At 48.4% G+C, this 23,396-nt stretch overlaps 1 protein-coding gene across 1 annotated transcript in view; it reads right to left on the minus strand.

The window, feature by feature from the left end:
• VIL1 (villin 1) overlaps nt 1-23,396 on the minus strand; it is a 94,130-nt gene that overhangs the window by 51,859 nt on the left and 18,875 nt on the right. Inside the window, exons 8-12 of the mRNA XM_038744255.1 lie at nt 21,809-21,907; nt 14,171-14,324; nt 12,694-12,794; nt 12,397-12,534; nt 5,548-5,706 (exon numbers count right to left, since the gene is read on the minus strand). Of these exons, the coding sequence (XP_038600183.1) occupies nt 5,548-5,706; nt 12,397-12,534; nt 12,694-12,794; nt 14,171-14,324; nt 21,809-21,907 (651 nt within the window). The remainder of the gene's footprint in view (nt 1-5,547; nt 5,707-12,396; nt 12,535-12,693; nt 12,795-14,170; nt 14,325-21,808; nt 21,908-23,396) is intronic.

The raw sequence follows: 23,396 nt of genomic DNA on the forward strand, positions 1-23,396 counted from the left end.
GGGATACAAGGTGACCAGGTTGTCCCCGTGGGGCTCACCATCTTCCTCTCCGTTTTATAGATGAGGAAACTGAGGCCCAGAGAAGTGAAGTGACTTGCCCAAAGTCACACAGCAGACAAGTGGCGGAGCCGGGATTTGAACCCATGACCTCTGACTCCAAAGCCCGGGCTCTTTCCACTGAGCCACGCTGCTTCTCTGCAATTCTCTATTAATGTCCATCTTCACCTTTAAACTGTGAGCTCGTCAAGAAGGGTGGAACGAATCTGCCAATTTTGTTGTATTGCACTCTCCCAAGCATTTAGTACAGTGCTCTGCATACAATAAGTGCTTGATAATTACAATTGATTAATAATAATATTGATGGTATTTGTTAAGTGCTTCCTATGCGCAAAGCACTGTTCTAAACACTGGGGAGGTTACAAGGTGATCAGGTTGTCCCACGGGGGGGCTCAGAGTTTTAATCCCCATTTGACAGATGAGGGAACTGAGGCACAGAGAGGTGAAGTGACTTGCCCAAAGTCACACAGCTGACAGTTGGTGGAGCGGGGATTAGAACACATGACCCCTGACTCCAAAGCCTGGATTGATTGATTGATTGATTGATTGACCTGAGTTCTACTCCCGGCTCTGGAACCTGTCTGCTTTGTGACCTTGGGCAAGTCATTTCACGTCCTCTGAGCCTCAGTTTCTCCATCTGGAAAATGGGGATTCAGTACGTGCTCTCCCTCCTACTGTCCCATGCGGGACAGGGACTGTGCCTGATCTGATGACCTTGCATCTATCCCGGTGCTTAGCACATAGTAAGCGCTTAGTAAATACCACAGTGATGGAGTAGTGAAGCAGCATGGCCTAGTGGCTAGAGCACAGTCCTGGGAGTCAGAAGGTCATGGGTTCTAATCCCAGCTCCGTCACATAATAATAATGATGATGGTATTTGTTAAGCGCCTACTATGTGCCAAGCACTGTTCTAAACACTGGGGTAGATACAAGGTTATCAGGTTTTCCCCCGTGGGCTCACAGTCTTAATCCCCATTTTCCAGATGAGGTAACTGAGGCACAGAGATGTTAGTGACTTGCCAAAGTCACACAGCTGACAAGCGGTGGAGCCGGGATTAGAACCCACAACCTCGGGCTCCCAAGCCCAGGCTCTTTCCACTAAGCCGCACTTGTCTGCTGTGTGATCTTGGGCAGGTCACTTCTCTGGGCCTCAGCTCCCTCATCTGTAAAATGGGGACCAATACTGTGAGCCCCACGTGGGACAGGGACTACTGTGTCCAACCCAATTTGCTTGTAATAACAATAATAATAATGATGATGATGATGATATTTGTTAATAATAATAATAATAGGATTTGTTAAGCACTTACTATGTGCCAAGCACTGTTCTAAGTGCTGGGGTAGATAAAAAGTAATCAGGCTGTCCCACGTGGGGCTCAGTCTTAATCCCCATTTTACAGATGAGGTAACTGAGGCCCAGAGAAGTTAAGTGGCTTGCCCAAGATCACGCAGCAGACAAGTGGCAGAGCCGGGATTAGAACTCACATCCTCTGACTCCCAAGCCCGGGCTCTTTCCACTAAGCCATGCTGCTTCTCTATCTATCCGAGCGCTTAGCACAGCGCCTGGTACATAGTAAGCGCTTAACAAATACCAACATTGTTATCATTATTATTATTATCCCCGCCACCTGCACCTCTGACCTCATCCTTTCACGCTTTATCAAAACACTTGCCCCCTCCCTTTTCCCCTCCCTGCCCACTTGGGACCCCGGATGAGGGGCTGAGGGGTGGGCAGTGCGTGGCATGGAATGACTCCATCTTTAGTGGTCCACCCCTGACAGGGTGCAGTGTATATATGTATATATGTTTGTACATATTTATTACTCTATTTATTTATTTATTTTACTTGTACATTTCTATCCTATTTATTTTATTTTGTTGGTATGTTTGGTTCTGTTCTCTGTCTCCCCCTTTTAGACTGTGAGCCCACTGTTGGGTAGGGACTGTCTCTATATGTTGCCAATTGGTACTTCCCAAGCGCTTAGTACAGTGCTCTGCACATAGTAAGCGCTCAATAAATATGATTGATTGATTGATTGACAGGAGGAGGAGGCGGAGGAGGAGGCGGAGGAGGAGGAACAGGATGAGAACGAGGATGATGAAGAGGAAGAGGAAGACGAGGAGAAGGAGGATGAGAAAGAGGACAAGGAGGAGGACGAGAATGAGGACAAGAACTCAATATGTCCAAGACTGAACTCCTTATCTTCCCTCCCAAACCCTGCCCTCTCCCTGACTTTCCCATCACTGTTGACGGCACTACCATCCTTCCTGTCTCACGAGCCCGCAACCTTGGTGTCATCCTCGACTCCGCTCTCTCGTTCACCCCTCACATCCAATCCGTCACCGAAACCTGCCGGTCTCACCTCCGCAACATTGCCAAGATCCACCCTTTCCTCTCCATCCAAACCGCTACCCTGCTCGTTCAATCTCTCATCCTATCCTGACTGGATTACTGCATCAGCCTCCTCTCTGATCTCCCATCCTCCTGTCTCTCCCCACTTCAATCTATACTTCACACCGCTGCCCGGATCATCTTTGTGCAGAAGCGCTCTGGGCATGTTACTCCCCTCCTCAAAAATCTCCAGTGGCTACCAATCAACCTACGCATCAGGCAAAAACTCCTCACCCTCGGCTTCAAGGCCGTCCATCCATCACCTCACCCCCTCCTACCTCACCTCCCTTCTTTCCTTCTCCAGCCCAGCCCGCACCCTCCGCTCCTCTGCCGTTAATCTCCTCACTGTTAGGCCTCGCTCTCGCCTGTCCCGCCGTCGACCCCCGGCCCACGTCCTCCCTCGGGCCTGGAATGCCCTCCCTCCCAACATCCGCCAAGCTAGCTCTCTTCCTCCCTTCAAGGCCCTACTGAGAGCTCACCTCCTCCAGGAGGCCTTCCCAGACTGAGCCCCCTCCTTCCTCTCCTCCTCTTCCCCCTCCCCATCCCCCTCCCTACCTCCCTTCCCCTCCCCACAGCACCTGTATATATGTTTGTACATACTTATTACTTTATTTTACTTGTACATATTTACTATTCTATTTATTTTATTTTGTTAATATGTTTCATTTTGTTGTCTGTCTCCCCCTTCTAGACTGTGAGCCCACTGTTGGGTAGGGACCGTCTCTATATGTTGCCAACTTGTACTTCCCAAGCGCTTAGTACAGTGCTCTGCACACAGTAAGCGCTCAATAAATACGATTGAATGAATGAATGAACGAGGATGATGACGAGGAGGAGGAGGACAGGGCAGACGAGGATGAGAAGGAGGAAAAGATCAAGGAGGAGGATGAGAAGGAGGATGAGGACAAGGAGGAGAATGAGAAGGAGGATGAGGAGGAGGACGTGGACAAGGATGATGAAGAGGAGGATGAGGAGGAGGAGGAAGAGGACAAGGAGGAGGATAATAATAATAATGGTATTTGTTAATTGCTTACTACTTGACAAGCACTGTTCTAAGTGCTGCGGTAGAGACAAGGTAATCAGGTTGTCCCACGTGGGACTCAGCAGTCTTCATCCCCGTTTTACAGATGAGGTCACTGAGGCCCAGAGAAGTGAAATGACTTTCCCAAGGTCACCCAGCAGACAAGTGGCAGAGCCAGGATTAAAACCCATTAGAACCCATGACCTCTGTCTCCCAAGCCACTGTCTCTCTTTCCACTAAGCTACGCTGCTTCTCAAGGATGAGAAGGAGGACCAGGACAAGGATGATGAAGAGGAGGAGGAGGAGGAGGAGGAAGAGGACAAGGAGGAGGATAATTATAATAATGGTATTTGTTAATTGCTTACTACTTGGCAAGCACTGTTCTAAGCACTGGGGTAGAGACAAGGTAATCAGGTTGTCCCACGTGGGGCTCAGCAGTCTTCACCCCCATTTTACAGATGAGGTCACTGAGGCCCAGAGAAGTGAAATGACTTTCCCAAGGTCACCCAGCAGACAAGTGGCAGAGCCAGGATTAAAACCCATTAGAACCCATGACCTTTGTCTCCCAAGCCACTGTCTCTCTTTCCACTAAGCCACGCTGCTTCTCAAGGATGAGAAGGAGGACCAGGGCAAGGATGATGAAGAGGAGGACGAGGATGAGGAGGAGGAAGAGGACAAGGAGGATGATATTTATTACTCTATTTATTTATTTATTCATTTTACTTGTACATATCTATTCTATTTATTTTATTTTGTTAGTATGTTTGGTTTTGTTCTCTGTCTCCCCCTTTTAGAGTGTTAGCCCACTGTTGGGTAGGGACTGTCTCTATATGTTGCCAACTTGTACTTCCCAAGCGCTTAGTACAGTGTTCTGCACACAGTAAACGCTCAATAAATATGATTGATTGATTTATTGATTGATAAGAATAATAATAATGTTATTTGTTAATCGCTTATTACATGACAAGCACTGTTCTAAGCGCTAGGGTAGAGACAAGGTAATCAGGTTGTCCCACGTGGGGCTCAACAGTCTTAATCCCCATTTTACAATTGAGGTCACTGAGGCACAGAGAAGTGAAGTGACTTCCCCAGGGTCACCCAGCAGACAAGTGGCAGAGCCAGGATTAAAACCCATTATTTATTGATTCATTCAATCATATTTATTGAGCGCTTACTGTGTGGCAGAGCACTGGACTAAGCGCTTGGGAAGTACAAGTTGGCAACATATAGAGACGGTCCCTACCCAACAACGGGCGCACAGTCTCCCATGACCTCTGTCTCCCAAGCCCATGCCCTTTCCACTAAGCCATGCTGCTTCTCAAGGATGAGAAGGAGGACCAGGACAAGGATAATGAAGAGGAGGAGGAGGAAGAGGACAAGGAGGATGAGGAAGATGAGGATGGGGAGGATGAGGAGGAAGAGGCGAGGAGGACAAGGAAGAGGATGAAGAGGATGAGAAGGAGGAGAACGCAGCGGTGGTGGTGATGGTGAGGTGGTGGTCTCGGCCTCTTCCTGCTTGCCTGCGCCTCAGGGTAATGATAATAATAATAATAATAATAATAATAATAATAATGGCATTTGTTAAGCGCTTACTATGTGCAAAGCACTGTTCTAAGCGCTGGGGGGATACAAGGTGATCAGGTTGTCCCACAGGGGGCTCACAGTCTTCATCCCCATTGTCCAGGTGAGGGAACTGAGGCCCAGAGAAGTGAAGTGACTTGCCCAAAGTCACACAGCTGCCAAGCGGCGGAGCTGGGATTTGAACCCATGACCTCTGACTCCAAAGCCCAGGCTCTTTCCACTGAGCCACGCTGCTTCTCAAATGTGTAATATATAATAAATATACATGTGTGTCCGGGATGGAGCAGGGAGCTGGGATGAGTGGGATGGGAGCCGCAGGGGAGCAGGGCTGGGAGAGAGGGAGTGGGAGTGGGAAGGCGGGCTCCCACTGTTGGGTAGGGACTGTCTCTATGTGATGCCAATTTGTACTTCCCAAGCGCTTAGTACAGTGCTCTGCACATAGTAAGCGCTCAATAAATACGATTGATTGATTGATTGATTGATCCCTCCCCCTCACCTTGTAGATGACCATGCGGCCCTTGAAGATGGCCATGAGGTGGGGCGGCTCCTTGCCCATGGTCACCCGGATCTGCACGGCCTGTTGTTGGTACTTCTGGTCCAGGATGACGGCTTGGTAGGCCGAGGCCGCGATCTCGTCCTGGGTGGCCGAGCTGCCCTGTGGGGCCGATGGGATGCAGTCGGTCAGTCGGTCAATCATATTTATTGAGCGCTTACCGTATGCAGAGTGCTACTCCCCTAAGAGCTTAGTACGGTGCTCTGCACGCAGTAAGCGCTCAATAAATACGACTGAATGAATCAACAGTGCAACAATAAACAGACCCATTCCCTGCCCACAGCGAGCTTACCGTCCAGAGGAGGAGACAGACATTGATATCAATAAATAAATGGTGGTGGGGGTGGATGAAGAAAGGGAGCGAATCAGGGCAAAGCAGAAGGGAGTGGGAGAAGAGGCCCTATGTTGCCAACTTGTACTCCCCAAGCGCTTAGTACAGTGCTCTGCACACAGTAAGCGCTCGATAAATACGATTGATGATTGATGATGAAGAGGAAAGGAGGGCTTAGTCTGGGAAGGCCTCTCGGAGGAGATGGGCCTTCAATAAGGCTTTGTAGTTGGGGAGAGTCATTGTCTGTTGGTAGAATGATAATAATAATAATAATGATGGTATTTGCTAAGTGTTAACTATGGGTCAAGCACTGTTCTGAGCGCTGGGGTAGATACAAGGTAATCAGGTTGTCCCACGCGGGGCTCACAGTCTTCATCCCTATTTGACAGAGGAGGGAACTGAGGCCCAAAGAATTTAAGTGACTCGCCCAAGGTCACACAGCTGACAAGTGGCGGAGCCGGGATTAGAACCCATGATCTCTGACTCCCAGTAATAATAATAATAGTGGTATTTGTTAAGCGCTTACTATGTGTCAGGCACTGTTCTAAGCGCTGGGGTAGATACAAGGTGATCAGGTCTTCCCAGACTGAGCCCCTTCCTTCCTTTTCCCCTTGTCCCCCTCTCCATCCCCCCCATCCCTTCCCCACGGCACCTGTATATATGTTTGTAATATTTATTACTCTATTTATTTTACTTGTACATATCTATTCTATTTATTTTATTTTGTTAGGATGTTTGGTTTTGTTCTCTGTCTCCCCCTTTTAGACTGTGAGCCCACTGTTGGGTAGGGACTGTCTCTAGATGTTGCCAACTTGTACCTCCCAAGCGCTTAGTCCAGTGCTCTGCACACAGTAAGCGCTCAATAAATACGATTGATTGATCAGGTTGTCCCACGCGGGGCTCACAGTCTTCATCCCTATTTGACAGGGGAGGGAACTGAGGCCCAAAGAAGTTAAGTGACTTGCCCAAGGTCACACAGCTGACAAGTGGCGGAGCCGGGATTAGAACCCGTGACCTCCGACTCCCTGGCTTTTTCCACTAAGCATCATCATCATCATCAATCATATTTATTGAGCGCTTACTGTGTGCAGAGCACTGTAGTAAGTGCTTGGGAAGTACAAGTTGGCAACATATAGAGACAGTCCCTACCGAGCAGTGGGCTCACAGTCTAAAAGGGGGAGACAGAGAACAAAACCAAACATACTAACAAAATAAAACAAATAGAATAGATATGTACAAGTAAAATAAATAAATAAATAGAGTAATAAATATGTACAAACATATATCCAGGTGCTGTGGGGAAGGGAAGGAGGTAAGATGGGGGGGATGGAGAGGGGGACGAGGGGGAGAGGAAGGAAGGGGGAATAGGGAAGCCATGCTGCTTCCCTATTTGAGGAGGGAGGGAGGTCCAGACCAGAGGCAGGATGTGGACGAGAGGTCGATGGCAAGGGAGGCGAGATGGAGGCCCAGGGAGAAGGTGTTAGAGGAGCCAAGTGTGCGGGCCGGGCTGGAGGAGGAGAGTAGGTAGGTGAGGTAGAAGGGGGCGAGGGGATGGAGGATTTTAAAGCCAACGGCAGTGCTAAGCGCTTAGTACAGTGCTCTGCACACAGTAAGCGCTCAATAAATGCGATTGATGAGTTTGATGTTGGTGGGGGTCTGAGCCTGCGGGCCCCTCCCTTAGCTCTCCTGACCTTGTCTTCCCCCTCCTTCCTTTCCTCCCTCCTTCCAGAGGGAATTGAGGGAGGTTGCGGAGGTGAGGGGTGGAGGGAGGCCAAACCAGACGTGGCTCAGTGGAAAGAGCCCGGGCTTTGGGTTCAAACCCCGGCACCGCCAATTATCAGCTGCATGACTTTGAGCGAGTCACTTCACTTCTCTGGGCCTCAAGTACCCTCATCTGGAAAATGGGGATGAAGACTGGGAGCCCCCTGAGGGACAACCTGATCACCCTGTAACCTCCCCAGCGCTTAGAACAGTGCTTTGCACATAGTAAGCGCTTAATAAATGCCATTATTATTATTATTATAAGTCACTTCACTTCTCTGGGCTTCAGTTCCCTCATCTGTAAAATGGGAATTAATCAAATCGCATTTATTGAGTGCTTGCTGTGTGCAGAGCACTGGACTAAGCGCTTGGGAAGTACAAGTTGGCAACATATAGAGACGGTCCCTACCCAACAGTGGGCTCACAGTCTAGAAGGGGGAGACAGAGAATAAAACCAAACATATTAACAAAAAATAAATAGAATAGATATGTACAAGTAAAATAAATAGAGTAATGAATATGTACAAACATATATACATGTGAGCCCCCCCCCGTGAGACAACCTGATAATAATGATAATGATGACATTTGTTAAGCGCTTACTGTGTGCAGAGCACTGTTCTAAGCGCTGGGGGGGATACAAAGTGATCAAGTTGTCCCACGTGGGGCTCACGGTCTTCATCCCCGTTTTACAGATGAGGTAACTGAGGCTCAGAGAAGTTAAGTGACTTGCCCAAGGTCACACTGCAGACATGGGGTGGAGTCGGGATTCCAACCCATGATCTCTGACTCCAAAGCCCGGGCTCTTTCCACTGAGCCACGCTGCTTCTCTGCTGCTTCTGATCACCTTGTCACCTCCCCAGCGCTTAGAACAGTGCTTTGCACATAGTAAGCACTCAATAAATGCCCTTAACAAACAAACAAACCCACCCTCACACCCCTCCTTGGACAGAACGCTGCCCGTCCGGACAAAGGATGGGAAGGGAGGTCGGGAGATGGAAAAGCAGTGTGGCCTAGTGGGAAGATCCCGGGCCTGAGGGTCAGAAGACCCAGGTTCTAAACCCTGTCTGCTACGTGACCTTGGGCATGTCACTTAATAATAATAATGATGGCATTTATTAAGCGCTTAGTATGTGCAAAGCACTGTTCTAAGCGCTGGGGAGGTTACAAGGTGATCAGGTTGTCCCCTGGGGGGCTCACGGTCTTCATCCCCGTTTTCCAGATGAGGTAACTGAGGCACAGAGTTGTTAGTATGTTTGATTTTGTTCTCTGTCTCCCCCTTTTAGACTGTGAGCCCACTTTTGGGTAGGGACTGTCTCTATATGTTGCCAACTTGGACTTCCCAAGTGCTTAGTACAGTGCTCTGCACACAGTAAGCGCTCAATAAATACGATTGATGATGATGATGAAGTGACTTGCCCAAAATCACCCAGCTGACAAGTGGCGGAGCCGGGATTTGAACCCATGACCTCTGACTCCAAAGCCCGGGCTCTTTCCACTGAGCCACGCTGCTTCTCCACTTCACTCCTCAGTGCCTCGGTTACCTCATCCACAAACTGGGGATTCGATCCCTAGTCTCCCTCCTATTTAGACCGCGAACCCCATGTGGGACGTGAACATCTTCTATCTACACCAATGCTCAGTACAGTGCTTGGCACACAGTGAGCCCTTAAGAAATATCATAATTATCATTATATCATCAATCAATCTATCAATCGTATTTATTGAGCACTTACTGTGTGCAGTGCACTGTACTAAGCGCTTGGGAGGTACAAGTTGGCAACATATAGAGACAGTCCCTACCCAACAGTGGGCTCACAGTCTAAAAAATTATCATTATTACTATGGGAAGGAGTAGGGGCTGTTGGGGAGACTGGGAAGATGGGGAGGGGGAGATGTTGGGAAAAGCATTCATTCATTCAATCGTATTTGTTGAGCGCTAACTGGGTGCAGAACACTGTACTAAGCGCTTGGGAAGTACAAGTCAGCAACATATAGAGACGGTCCCTACCCGACAACGGGCTCACAGTCTAGAAGGCAATATAGCCTAGTAGGTAGATCCCGTGTCTGGGAGACAGACGGACCTGGGTTCTAATCCCAGTTTAGCCACTTGTCTGCTGTGTAACCTTGGGTAAATAATAATGATAATGGCATTTATTAAGCGTTTACTATGTGCAAAGCACTGTTCTAATAATAATAATGGCATTTATTAAGTGCTTACTATGTGCAAAGCACTGTTCTAAGCGCTGGAGAGGTTACGAGGTGATCCGGTTGTCCCACGGGGGGTTCACAGTCTTAATCCCCATTTTACAGATGAGGTAACTTGAGGCACGGAGAAGTGAAGTGACTTGCCCAAAGTCACACAGCTGACAAGTGGCGGAGCCGGGATTCGAACCCATGGCCTCTGACTCCAAAGCCCGGGCTCTTTCCACTGAGCCACGCTGCTTCTCTAAGTGCTGGGGAGGTTACGTGGTGATCAGGTTGGCCCACGTGGGGCTCACACTCTTAATCCCCATTTTCCAGATGAGGTAACTGAGGCTCAGAGAAGCGAAGTGACTTGCCCAAAGTCACACTGCTGACAAGTGGCGGTCGGGATTTGAACCCATGACCTCTGACTCCAAAACCTGAGCTCTTTCCACTGAGCCACGCTGCTTCTCTGTGCTGCTTCTCTCTAAATCACATCACTTCTCTGTGCCTCAGTTCCTCATGTCAGCTGTGTGACTTTGGGCAAGTCACTTAACTTCTCTGTGCCTCGGTTACCTCATCTGGAAAATGGGGATTAAGACTGGGAGCCCTCCGTGGGGCAACCTGACCACCTTGTAACCTCCCCAGCGCTTAGAACAGTGCTTTGCACATAGTAAGCGCTTAATAATGCCATCATTATTATTATCTGTAAAATGGGGAGGGAGACTGTGGGACACGGACCGTGTCCGACCTGATTAGCTGGTATCGACCCCAGTACTTAGAACAGTAGAGAAGCAGCGTGGCTCAGTGGAAAGAGCCCGGGCTTTGGAGTCAGAGGTCATGGGTTCGAATCCCGGCTCCGCCACATGTCTGCTGTGTGATCTTGGGCGAGTCACTTCACTTCTCTGAGCCTCAGTTACCTCATCTGTAAAATGGGGATGAAGACTGTGAGCCCCACGTGGGGCACCCTGATCACCCTGTATCCTCCCCAGCGCTTAGAACAGTGCTTTGCACATAGTAAGCGCTTAACAAATGCCAATGAAAAAAAAAACAGTGCTTGGCACATAGTAAGGGCTTAAAAAATAACGTAAAAAAGGCAGTTGGATAGGGCAAGATGGATAGGAAGGTTTGAAAATCCGACAGTGACTCTACCTTCCGTCGAAGCCATGTTGAAGGCCCACCTCCTCCCAGAGGCCTTCCCAGATGAAACCCCACTTTTCCTAATTTCTCCCTCCCTTTGCTCTTCCCCCCTCCCAGCCCCACACCACTTTTGTCCATATCTGTCATTTCTTTATTGGTATTGCTGTCTGTCTCCCCCTGCTTCTAGACCGTGAGCTTCTTGTGGTCAGGGAATATCCCTGTTTATTCTTGCATTGTACTTTCCCCAGCGCTTAGTACAGCGCTCTGCACACAGTAAGCGCTCGATAAATAAGACTGACTGACTGACTGAATAAGTGAATGAGTGAGTGAAAGCCAGGGAGAGATCTGGGGTGGGGGCGAGGGCCGAGACCTGGGAGAGGAAGGGCAGAAATGAGTGGGGGAGATATCAAAGGGGGTTGGAGGAGGGTTCCAAAATCAATCAATCAATCAATCAATCAATTGTATTTATTGAGCGCTTACTGAAAATGTGGGGCTAAGAGAGGAGAGGGGTCAGGAAATTGGGTGAGGAAGGAGGGTTGCAGGGGAAAAGCGTGGCTCAGTGGAAAGAGCGTGGGCTTGGGTTCTAATCCCGGCTCCGCCACGTGTCAGCTGTGTGACTTTGGGCAAATCACTTAATTTCTCCATGCCTCAGTTACCTCATCTGGAAAATGGGGGTGAAGACTGTGAGCCCCATGTGGGACAACCTGATCACCCTGTATCCCCACCCCCCCAGCGCTTAGAACAGTGCTTTGCAAATAGTAAGCGCTTAACAAATGCAATTATTATAGGAGAAGCAGCGTGGCTCAGTGGAAAGAGCCCGGGCTTTGGAGTCGGAGGTCATGGGTTTGAATCCTGGCTCCACCAATTGTCGGTTGTGTGACTTTGAGCAAGTCACTTCACTTCTCTGGGCCTCAGTTCCCTCATCTGTAAAATGGGGATGAAGACTGTGAGCCCCCCGTGGGACAACCTGATCACCTTGTATCCGCCCCAGCGCTTAGAACGGTGCTTGGCACATAGTAAGCGCTTAATAAATGCCATTTTTAAAAAAGGGAAGGGGGAAGGTGGGGAAGGGGCATGCTCTGAGGTGGACAAGTTGAGGAGGGGAGAGGGGATTGTCTTCAGGTGGGGGAAGGAAAGAGGGCTGCCCAGAGGTGCTGGGCTGGATGGGGCAATCAATCAATTGTATTTATTGAGCGCTTACTGTGTGCAGAGCATTGTACTAAGCGCTTGGGAAGTCCAAGTTGGCAACATATAGAGACAGTCCCTACCCAACAGTGGGCTCACAGTCTAGAAGGGGGCAGGGAGGGGAAGAGGGCCGGCGGGGGAGGAGCGGGATGGGGGAGAGTGGAGGGCCGTCTGGAGGAGGGGGTTCATACCTGCCAGATGTAGATGAGGTAGTGGGGTCTCTGGTTGATGTAGTATGTGTAGAGGATAAGGTAGCAATCACCCCCAAACAGGTGGCCCAGCCAACGCGGCTCCACAGCCACCGGTTCCAGGTTCTCAATGCGCCACACCTGAAGACCCCCGACCCGCGGGGACCATGGTCAGCCCCAGGCCCAAGGCCCGGCGCCGCCCAGCCCCAGGACCACGGGAGTCGCCTCCTCGCCCTCCGCCCCGCTGCGACCCCCTGCCCATCTCCCCCCTTCCCCAGTCCTCCCCTCTCCTCCCTTCACCTCCACTTCTCCGGATCCGTCGTCCACCATCTTCTCGTGTGCGGCCACCTGGGGCTGCGCGTGGAGCGACTCCGCGTCAAACTTCACCTGCTCCACCTTGGCTGGGGGTGGGGGAGACCGAGGAGAGGGGGGCGGGTGAGTTGGGGGGCTGCCGTCTGGACGCCCTCCCCTTCCACCCCCCTCCTGGGGAAGGAAGGGGCTTCTAGGGAAGGCCCAGTTCGCCCCGTCCCCACTCCATCATCTCCTTAATCTGGGGACAGAGCTGGGCTGGCCTAGTAGTAATGGCATCTATTATTATTCTTTTAGACTGTGAGCCCACTGTTGGGTAGGGACTGTCTCTATATGTTGCCAATTTGTACTTCCCAAGCGCTTAGTACAGTGCTCTGCACACAGTAAGCGCTCAATATATACGATTGATGATGATGATCTATTAGGTGCTTACTATGGGCAAGGCACTGTCCTGAGCGCCGGGGTAGATACAAGATAATCAGGCTGGACACAGTCCCTGTCCCACGTGGGGCTCCCACTCTCAATCCCCATCTTACAGATGAGGGAACTGAGGCCCAGAAGAGTGAAGTAACTTGCCCAAGGTCACCCAGCAGATCGGTGGCAGAGCCGGGATTAGAACCCATGACCTTATGACTCCCGGGGCCCGGGGTCTACCCGCTAGTCAGAGGTCATGGGTTCAAATGCCGGCTCCGCCAATTGTGAGTTGTGTGACTTTGGGCAAGTCGCTTCACTTCTCTGGGCCTCAGTTCCCTCATCTGTAAAATGGGGAGCCCCCCGTGGGACAACCTGATCACCGTGTAACCTCTCTAGCGCTTAGAACAGTGCTTTGCACATAGTTAGCGCTTAATAAATGCCAACATAGGCCTTGCGAGGAAGAGGGGAGAGGGAGGCCAGGACTGTCTACATGTTTTGTTTTGTTGTCCGTCTCCCACTTCTAGACTGTGAGCCCGCTGTTGGGTAGGGACCGGCTCGACATGTGGCTGACTTGTACTTCCAGCGCTTCGCACACGGTAAGCGCTCAATAAATACGATTGAATGAATGAATGAATGAATGACTGGGAGGTGGAGGAGGGGATGCCCACTGTTGGGTAGGGACTGTCTCTATATGTTGCCAATTTGTACTTCCCAAGCGCTTAGTCCAGTGCTCTGCACATAGTAAGCGCTCAATAAATACGATTGATGATGATGATGATGATGCCACCTGAAGTCCAGGAGACGAAAGGAGCTTCTAGGGGAGGCCCAGTCTCCCCCGTCCCCACTCTGAATCTGGGGACGGAGTCGGCGGAGGGCCTAAATACGATTGAATGAATAAACCCGCTTGGGGGGCAAAGATTGGAAGGGGGCACAGCTGGGACGGGGGGTCCAGGCCTTTGGAGGGCATTGCTGGGAGACCTAGGGCCGTGGAGGTGGAGCTGGGGGAGCACCCCGGATGGGAAGAGATCTCGGATTTTGGGCCTTGTGGGCTCACCGATGCTTCCCACGGTGTAGGTCTTGCCAAGGCCCGAGGTGCTTCCGGGGACGGTCCACTTTTGGAAGAGCTGCTGGAAGGTGGCGGGCTCCGCTCCGTCGTTGATCACCTCCACTCCGGTGCTGGTCGGATACTTCTTGGCCTTGATGTAGTTCTGGGGACCGGAGGATCCGGAGGGGTGGGCTCAGGGGGCACAGGGTTCTCATCACGGCTGCTCCCCTGGCCCCGTTCCCCACCGCTTAATACAGTGCTCTGCGCACAGTAAGCGCTCAATAAATATGATTGAATAAATGAACAATAATAATAATAATAATTGTAGTACCTGTTAATAATAATAATAATAATGATGGTATTTGTTAAGCGCTTACTATGTGCAAAGCCCTGTTCTAAGCGTTGGGGAGGTTACAAGGTGATCAGGTTGTCCCTCAGGGGGCTCACAGTCTTAATCCCCATTAAGCACTCACTGTGTGCCAAGAACTGTTCTAAGCACTGGGGTCGATATCAATTGATAATAATAATAATAATTGTGGTGTTTGTTAAGCACTGACTATGTGCTGAGCACTGTACTAAGCTCTGGGGTGGATATAAGCAAATCGGGCTGGACCCAGTCCCTAGCCCGCAGTGCTCTTTTTCCTCTCCTCCTCCTCCCCAACCATCGCCCCCCTCACTCCCTCTGCCCTACCCCCTTCCCCTCCCCACAGCACTTTATATTTGTACATATTTATTAATCTATTTATTTTATTTGTACATATTTATTACTGTATTTTATTAATGCTGTGTATATAGCTATAATTCTATTTATTCTGATGGTATTGACACCTATCGTCTTGTTTTGTTTTGTTGTCTATCTCCCCCTTCTAGACTGTGAGCCCGTTGTCGGACAGGGACCGTCTCTATATGTTGCTGACTTGTACTTCCCAAGCGCTTAGTACAGTGCTCTGCGCACAGTAAACGCTCAATGAATGTGACTGAATGAATCGGGCTCACAGTCTTCATCCCCATTCCAAACTGCCACCACGTTAGTAATAATAATAATAATGATGATGGCGTTTGTTAAGTTTTTACTACGGGTGAAGCACTGTTCGGATACAGTGTGATCAGGTTGTCCCACGAGGGGCTCACAGTCTTCATCCACATTTTACAGATGAGGTAACTGAGGCACAGAGAATCAATCAATCAATCAATCAATCGTATTTATTGAGCGCTTACTATGTGCAGAGCACTGTACTAAGCGCTTGGGAAGTACAAATTGGCAACACATAAGAGAAGTGACTTGCCCAAAGTCATACAGCGGACAACTGGCGGAGCTGGGATTTGAACCCATGACCTCTGACTCCAAAGCCCGTGCTTTTTTCACTGAGCCACGCTGCTTCTCTGTACAATTACTCCTCCTCTTCCGCCTGGGTGACTGCATCAGCCTCCTTGCTGACCTCCCAGCCTCCTGTCTCTTCCCCACTCCTGTCCACACTCCACTCTGCTGCTTGGATCATTTTTCTACAAAAACGTTCAGGACGTTTCACCCCGCTCCCCAAAAAACTCCAGTGGTTGCCCGTCCACCTCTGCATTAAACAAAAACTCCTCACCATTGGATTTTCAGTCTTCCACCACCTCATTTGGCTTCTCTCCTCCCTCTCAGCCCACACACGCCGCTCCTCAGTTGCCGCTCACCTTCTCCTCGGGCCTCTCTCGCCCCTGTCTCGCCCCCTGACCCCTGGCCCACGTCCTGCCTCAGGCCTGGAATGCCCTCCCTCCTTAATAATAATAATAATAATAATGGCATTTGTTAAGCGCTTACTATGCGCAGAGCACTGTTCTAAGCACTGAGGGGGAATACAAGGTGATCAAGTTGTCCCACGTGGGGCTCACAGTCTTAATCCCCGTTTTCCAGATGAGGTAACTGAGGCTCAGAGAAGCTAAGTGACTTGCCCAAGGTCACACACAGCAGACATGTGGCGGAGTCGGGATTCGAACCCATGACCTCTGCCTCCAAAGCCCGTGCTCTTTCCACGGAGCCACGCTGCTTCTCTTACATCCCACAGACAACGACTCTCCCCGCCTTCAAAGCCTTACAGCGTGGCTCAGTGGAAAGAGCCCGGGCTTTGGAGTCAGAGGTCATGGGTTCAAATCCCGGCTCCGCCACTTGTCTGCTGTGTGACCTTGGGACAGTCACTTAACTTCTCTGGGCCTCAGTTCCCTCATCCATAAAATGGAGATTAAGACTATGAGCCCCATGTGGGACAACCTGATTACTTTGTATCTACCCCAGCACTTAGAACAGTGCTTGGCACATAGTAAGCGCTTAACAAATGCTGCTATTATTATTATTATTATTATTATTATTACTGAAGGCCCATCTCCTCCAAAAGGCCTTGCTAGGCTAAGCCCCACTTTTCCTCTCCTCCCACTCCCTTCCGCTTCATCCTGAATTATTCCCTTTGCTCTTCCTCTCTTCCCAACCCCACACCACGTTATGAACACATCTGTCATTTTATTTATTTGTATTCACGTCTGACTCCCCCCGCCCCAGGCTGTAGGTTCATTGTGCGCAGGGAATGTCACCGTTTCCTGTTTATTGTACTACTACTAATAATGATGGCATTTATTAAGTGCTTACTATGTGCAAAACACTGTTCTAAGCACCGAGGGGGGAGATACAAGGTGATCAGGTTGTCCCACGGGGGGCACACAGTCCATCCCCGTTTTACAGACGAGGCACAGAGAAGTGAAGTGACTTGCCCAAAGTCACACAGCTGACAATTGGCGGAGCTGGGATTTGAACCCATGACCTCTGACTCCAAAGCCCGGGCTCTTTCCACTGAGCCATGCTGCTTCTCTGGCGCTTAGTACAGTGCTCTGCACATGGTAAGTGCTCAATGATTGAATGAATGAATGAATGAGGGAACTCAGGCCCAGAGAAGTGAAGTGACTTACCCAAGCTCACACAGTACATGTGTGGAGGGGCTGGGTTTAGAACCCAGGTTCTTCTGATTCCCATCATCAATCGTATTTATTGAGCGCTTACTATGTGCAGAGCAGTGCTCTAGCCACTAAGCCACACAGCCCTACTTCCCCCACCTCTCCTCTGGGCTCAGAACAGCTCTACTCCCTCCCTCCCCCAGGCTCAAAATAACAATAATAATAATAATAATTATTATTATTGTTAATAATAGTAAGCACTGTTCTAAACACTAGGTGAGATATAAATTAATCAGGTTGGACACAGTCCTTGTCCCCCGTGGGGCTCACAGTCTTCATCCCCATTTTCCAGAGGAGGGAACTGAGGCCCAGAGAATAATAATAATGGCATTCATTAAGCGCTTACTATGTGCAAAGCACTGTTCTAAGCGCTGGGGTAGATACACAGTAATCAAGTTGTCCCACGTGGGGCTCACAGACTTAATCCCCATTTTCCAGATGAGGTAACTGAGGCCCAGAGAAAAATGATGATGATGATGATGGCATTTGTTAAGCGCTTACTATGTGCAGAGCACTGTTCTAAGCGCTGGGGGATACAAAGTGATCAGGTTGTCCCACGTGGGGCTCACAGTCTTAATCCCCATTTTACAGATGAGGGAACTGAGACTCAGAGAAGTGAAGTGACTTGCCCAAGGTCACACAGCAGACATGTGGCGGAGCCGGGATTCGAACCCATGACCTCTGACTCCAAAGCCCATGCTTTTCTCCGCTGAGCCACGCTGCTCCTGTTAAGAGAAGTGAAGTGACTTGCCCAAAGTCACACAGCTGACAAGTGGCAGAGCCGGGATTTGAACCCGTGACCTCTGACTCCAAAGCCCGGGCTCTTTCCACTGAGCCACGCTGCTTCTCAGCAGCTTCTCAGAGAAGCGAAATGACTTGCCCAAGGTCACACAGCAGTCAAGTGGCGGAGCGGGGATAGGAACCCAGGTCCTTCTGGCTCTCAGGCCCGGGATCTTCCCGAGTGGGGAAGAGCTTCCCTACCTGGGGAAGCAGCATGGCTCAGTGGAAAGAGCCCGGGCTTGGGAGTCAGAGGTCATGGGTTCTAATCCCAGCTCTGCCACTTCTCAGCTGTGTGACTTTGGGTAAGTCCCTTAACTTCTCTGGGCCTCAGTTCCCTCATCTGTAAAATGGGAATTAAGATTGTGAGCGCCACGTAGGACAACTTCGATTACCCGGGGAAGCAGCGTGGCTCAGGGGAAAGAGCCTGGGCTTTGGAGTCAGAGATCATAGGTTCGAATCCCGGCTTCACCACGTGTCTGCTGTGTGACCTTGGGTAAGCCACTTAACTTCTCTGAGCCGCAGTTACCTCATCTGTAAAATGGGGATTAAGACTGTGAGCCCCGCATGGGACAACCTCATTACCTTGTTTCCCCTCCCCAGCGCTTAGAACAGTGCCTTGCACATAGTAAGCGCTTAACAAATGCCATTATTATTATTATTGTATCCCCCAGCACTTAGAACAGTGCTTTGCACATAGTAGGCGCTTAATAAATGCTATTATTATTATTATTATTATTATTATTATTATTATATGCTCTGTGCCTCAGTTCCCTCATCTGTCAAATGGGGATTAAGACTGTGAGCCCCACGTGGGACAACCTCATTACCCTGTTTCCCCAGTGCTTAGAACAGTGCTTTGCACATAGTAAGCGCTTAACAAATGCCATTATTATTATTATTATTGTATCCCCCAGAGCTTAGAACAGTGCTTTGCACATAGTAAGCGCTTAATAAATGCTATTATTATTATTACTATTATATTATCTGTGCCTCAGTTCCCTCATCTGTCAAATGGGGATTAAGATTGTGAGCCCCACATGGGACAACCTCATTACCTTGTTTCCCCTCCCCAGCACTTAGAACAGTGCCTTGCACATAGTAAGCGCTTAACAAATGCCATTATTATTATTATTATTGTATCCCCCAGCACTTAGAACAGTGCTTTGCACATAGTGAGCGCTTAATAAATGCTATTATTATTATTATTATTATTCAATTCTCTGTGCCTCAGTTCCCTCATCTGTCAAATGGGGATTAAGATTGTGAGCCCCACATGGGACAACCTCATTACCTTGTTTCCCCTCCCCAGCACTTAGAACAGTGCCTTGCACATAGTAAGCGCTTAACAAATGCCATTATTATTATTATTATTATTGTATCCCCCAGCACTTAGAACAGTGCTTTGCACATAGTAAGTGCTTAATAAATGCTATTATTATTATCATTATTATTATTATTCTATTCTCTGTGCCTCAGTTCCCTCATCTGTCAAATGGGGATTAAGACTGTGAGCCCCACGTGGGACAACCTCATTACCCTGTTTCCCCAGTGCTTAGAACAGTGCTTTGCACATAGTAAGCGCTTAACAAATGCCATTATTATTATTATTATTGTATCCCCCAGAGCTTAGAACAGTGCTTTGCACATAGTAAGCACTTAACAAATGCCATTATTATTATTATTATTGTATCCCCCAGAGCTTAGAACAGTGCTTTGCACATAGTAAGCGCTTAATAAATGCTATTATTATTATTACTATTATATTCTCTGTGCCTCAGTTCCCTCATCTGTCAAATGGGGATTAAGATTGTGAGCCCCACATGGGACAACCTCATTACCTTGTTTCCCCTCCCCAGCACATAGAACAGTGCCTTGCACATAGTAAGTGCTTAACAAATGCCATTATTATTATTATTATTGTATCCCCCAGCACTTAGAACAGTGCTTTGCACATAGTAAGCGCTTAATAAATGCTATTATTATTATTATTCAATTCTCTGTGCCTCAGTTCCCTCATCTGTCAAATGGGGATTAAGACTGTGAGCCCCACATGGGACAACCTCATTACCTTGTTTCCCCTCCCCAGCACTTAGAACAGTGCCTTGCACATAGTAAGCGCTTAACAAATGCCATTATTATTATTATTATCATTGTATCCCCCAGCACTTAGAACAGTGCTTTGCACATAAGTGCTTAATAAATGCTATTATTATTATTATTATTATTCTATTCTCTGTGCCTCAGTTCCCTCATCTGTCAAATGGGGATTAAGATTGTGAGCCCCACATGGGACAACCTCATTACCTTGTTTCCCCTCCCCAGCACTTAGAACAGTGCCTTGCACATAGTAAGCGCTTAACAAATGCCATTATTATTATTATTATTGTATCCCCCAGCACTTAGAACAGTGCTTTGCACATAGTAAGCGCTTAATAAATGCTATTATTATTATTACTATTATATTCTCTGTGCCTCAGTTCCCTCGTCTGTCAAATGGGGATTAAGACTGTGAGGCCCATGTGGGACAACCTCATTACCCTGTTTCCCCAGTGCTTAGAACAGTGCTTTGCACATAGTAAGCGCTTAACAAATGCCATTATTATTATTATTATTGTATCCCCCAGCACTTAGAACAGTGCTTTGTACATAGTAAGCGCTTAATAAATGCTATTATCATTATTACTATTATATTCTCTGTGCCTCAGTTCCCTCATCTGTCAAATGGGGATTAAGACTGTGAGCCCCACACGGGACAACCTCATTACCTTGTTTCCCCTCCCCAGCGCTTAGAACAGTGCCTTGCACATAGTAAGCGCTTAACAAATGCCATTATTATTATTATTGTATCCCCCAGCACTTAGAACAGTACTTTGCACATAGTAAGTGCTTAATAAATGCTATTATTATTATTACTATTATATTCTCTGTGCCTCAGTTCCCTCATCTGTCAAATGGGGATTAAGACTGTGAGCCCCACGTGGGACAACCTCATTACCCTGTTTCCCCAGTGCTTAGAACAGTGCTTTGCACATAGTAAGCGCTTAACAAATGCCATTATTATTATTATTGTATCCCCCAGCACTTAGAACAGTGCTTTGCACATAGTAAGTGCTTAATAAATGCTATTATTATTATTATTATTCTATTCTCTGTGCCTCAGTTCCCTCATCTGTCAAATGGGGATTAAGATTGTGAGCCCCACGTGGGACAACCTCATTACCCTGTTTCCCCAGTGCTTAGAACAGTGCTTTGCACATAGTAAGCGCTTAACAAATGCCATTATTATTATTATTGTATCCCCCAGCACTTAGAACAGTACTTTGCACATAGTAAGTGCTTAATAAATGCTATTATTATTATTACTATTATATTCTCTGTGCCTCAGTTCCCTCATCTGTCAAATGGGGATTAAGACTGTGAGCCCCACGTGGGACAACCTCATTACCCTGTTTCCCCAGTGCTTAGAACAGTGCCTTGCACATAGTAAGCGCTTAACAAATGCCATTATTATTATTATTGTATCCCCCAGCACTTAGAACAGTGCTTTGCACATAGTAAGCGCTTAATAAATGCTATTATTATTATTATTATTCTATTCTCTGTGCCTCAGTTCCCTCATCTGTCAAATGGGGATTAAGATTGTGAGCCCCACGTGGGACAACTTTGATTACCTTGCATCCCCCCAGAGCTTAGAACAGTGCTTGGCACATAGTAAGGGCTTAACAAATACCAATATTATTATTATTTGGCCCACCCACTCCCTTGGGCTTACAACAGCCAAGCTTCGCCCCCCTCCCCGCCCTTTTCCAAACAGCCCAGCCTTGCTCCACACTCTTTGCCCACCCTGGTGACCCCCTCCCCCCGGCCCTTGGGGGTGTCTACCATGGCCTGGTTCAATGCCCCCTTCCTCTCCTCGGCTTTGGCCCCCTTCCCCTTCCACACGAAGACCTTTAGGCCGCCCTGGTCCAGGATGTAGCAGTCCTGGAGTGGGATGGAGAGGAGAGAGGGGGAAAAAAAGGAATAGTTAGTGGGGGGAAGCAGTGGTGCTGAGGAGTGGAAGTGGGGGGAGCACTGGTAGGCAGGGAATGGAGAGCAGTCAGCAGGTGGTGGAGCAGATCCAGGCTCAGTTATCCCCCCCATTCCCGCAGCTTGGTGACTCAGGGATCCCTTTGCTTGTTATAATCATCATCAATAGTATTTATTGAGCGCTTACTATGTGCAGGGCACTGTACTAAGCGCTTGGGAAGTACAAACTGGCAACATATAGAGACAGTCCCTACCCAACAGTGGGCTCGCAGTCTAAAAGGGGGAGACAGAGAACAAAACCAAACATACTAACAAAATAAAATAGAATAGATATGTAGAAATAAATTGAATAAATAAATAATGCATTTATTAAGCGCTTACTATGTGCAAAGCACTGTTCTAAGCGCTGGGGAGGTTACAAGGTGATCAGGTTGCCCCACGGGGGGCTCACAGTCTTCATCCCCGTTCTACAGATGAGGGAACTGAGGCCCAGAGAAGCGAAGTGACTTGCCCAAAGTCACCCAGCTGACAATTGGTGGAGGCAGGATTTGAACCCATGACATAATACTGGCATTTATTAAGCGCTTACTATGTGCAGAGCACTGTTCTAAGCGCCGGGGAGGTTACAAGGTGATCAGGTTGTCCCACGGGGGGCTCCCAGTCTTAATTCCCATTTTACAGATGAGGGAACAGCTGACAATTGGTGGAGCTGGGACTTGAACCCGTGACCTCTGACTCTAAAGACAGAGCTCTTTCCACTGAGCCACGCTGCTTCTTGTGTCGTAGTTCTCCTTTAAGGGTCTCCCCGGGTAGCAGCACCCCCCAAAAGCGAGGGTCAGAACAGCTGGGGGGTCGGGGGGGAGAAGAGAAAGAAGAAAAAGATGGAGAGAAAGAAATAGAGAAAAGAAAGAAAGAAAAAGAAAAGAAGGAAGGAAGGAATAATAAAAATAATGATATTTGTTAAGTACTTACTATGTGCCAAGCATTGTTCTAAGTGCTGGAGGGATACAAGGTAATCAGGTGTCCCGCATGGGGCTCATAGTCTTAATTTCCATTTTACAGATGGGGGAACTGAGGCACAGAGAGGTTAAGTGATTTGCAGGAAGGAAGAAAGGAAGGAAAGAAGGAAGGAAGAAAAGGAAAGAAAAGAAAAAGGAAAGAAGGAGGAAGAGAGAGAGAGAAAAGAAGGAAGGAAGGAAGAGAGAGAGAAAGAGATAGAGAGAGAAATGGAGAGAGAAAGAAAGAAAAAGTTAGAGAGAGAGAGAAAAGAAAGAGGAAGAGAGGAAAGAGGGAAGAGAAAGAAATAAATAAAAGAGAGAAAGGAAGAAAAAGAAAGGAAGGAAAAGAAAGAAGAAAGAAATGAAAAGAAGGAAGGAATAATAATAATGATATCTGTTAAGTGTTTACCATGTGCCAAGCACTGTTCTAAGTGCTACGGGGATAC

Source organism: Tachyglossus aculeatus, chromosome 1 (genome assembly GCF_015852505.1).
Source record: "Tachyglossus aculeatus isolate mTacAcu1 chromosome 1, mTacAcu1.pri, whole genome shotgun sequence".
NCBI classification, from domain to species: domain Eukaryota; kingdom Metazoa; phylum Chordata; class Mammalia; order Monotremata; family Tachyglossidae; genus Tachyglossus; species Tachyglossus aculeatus.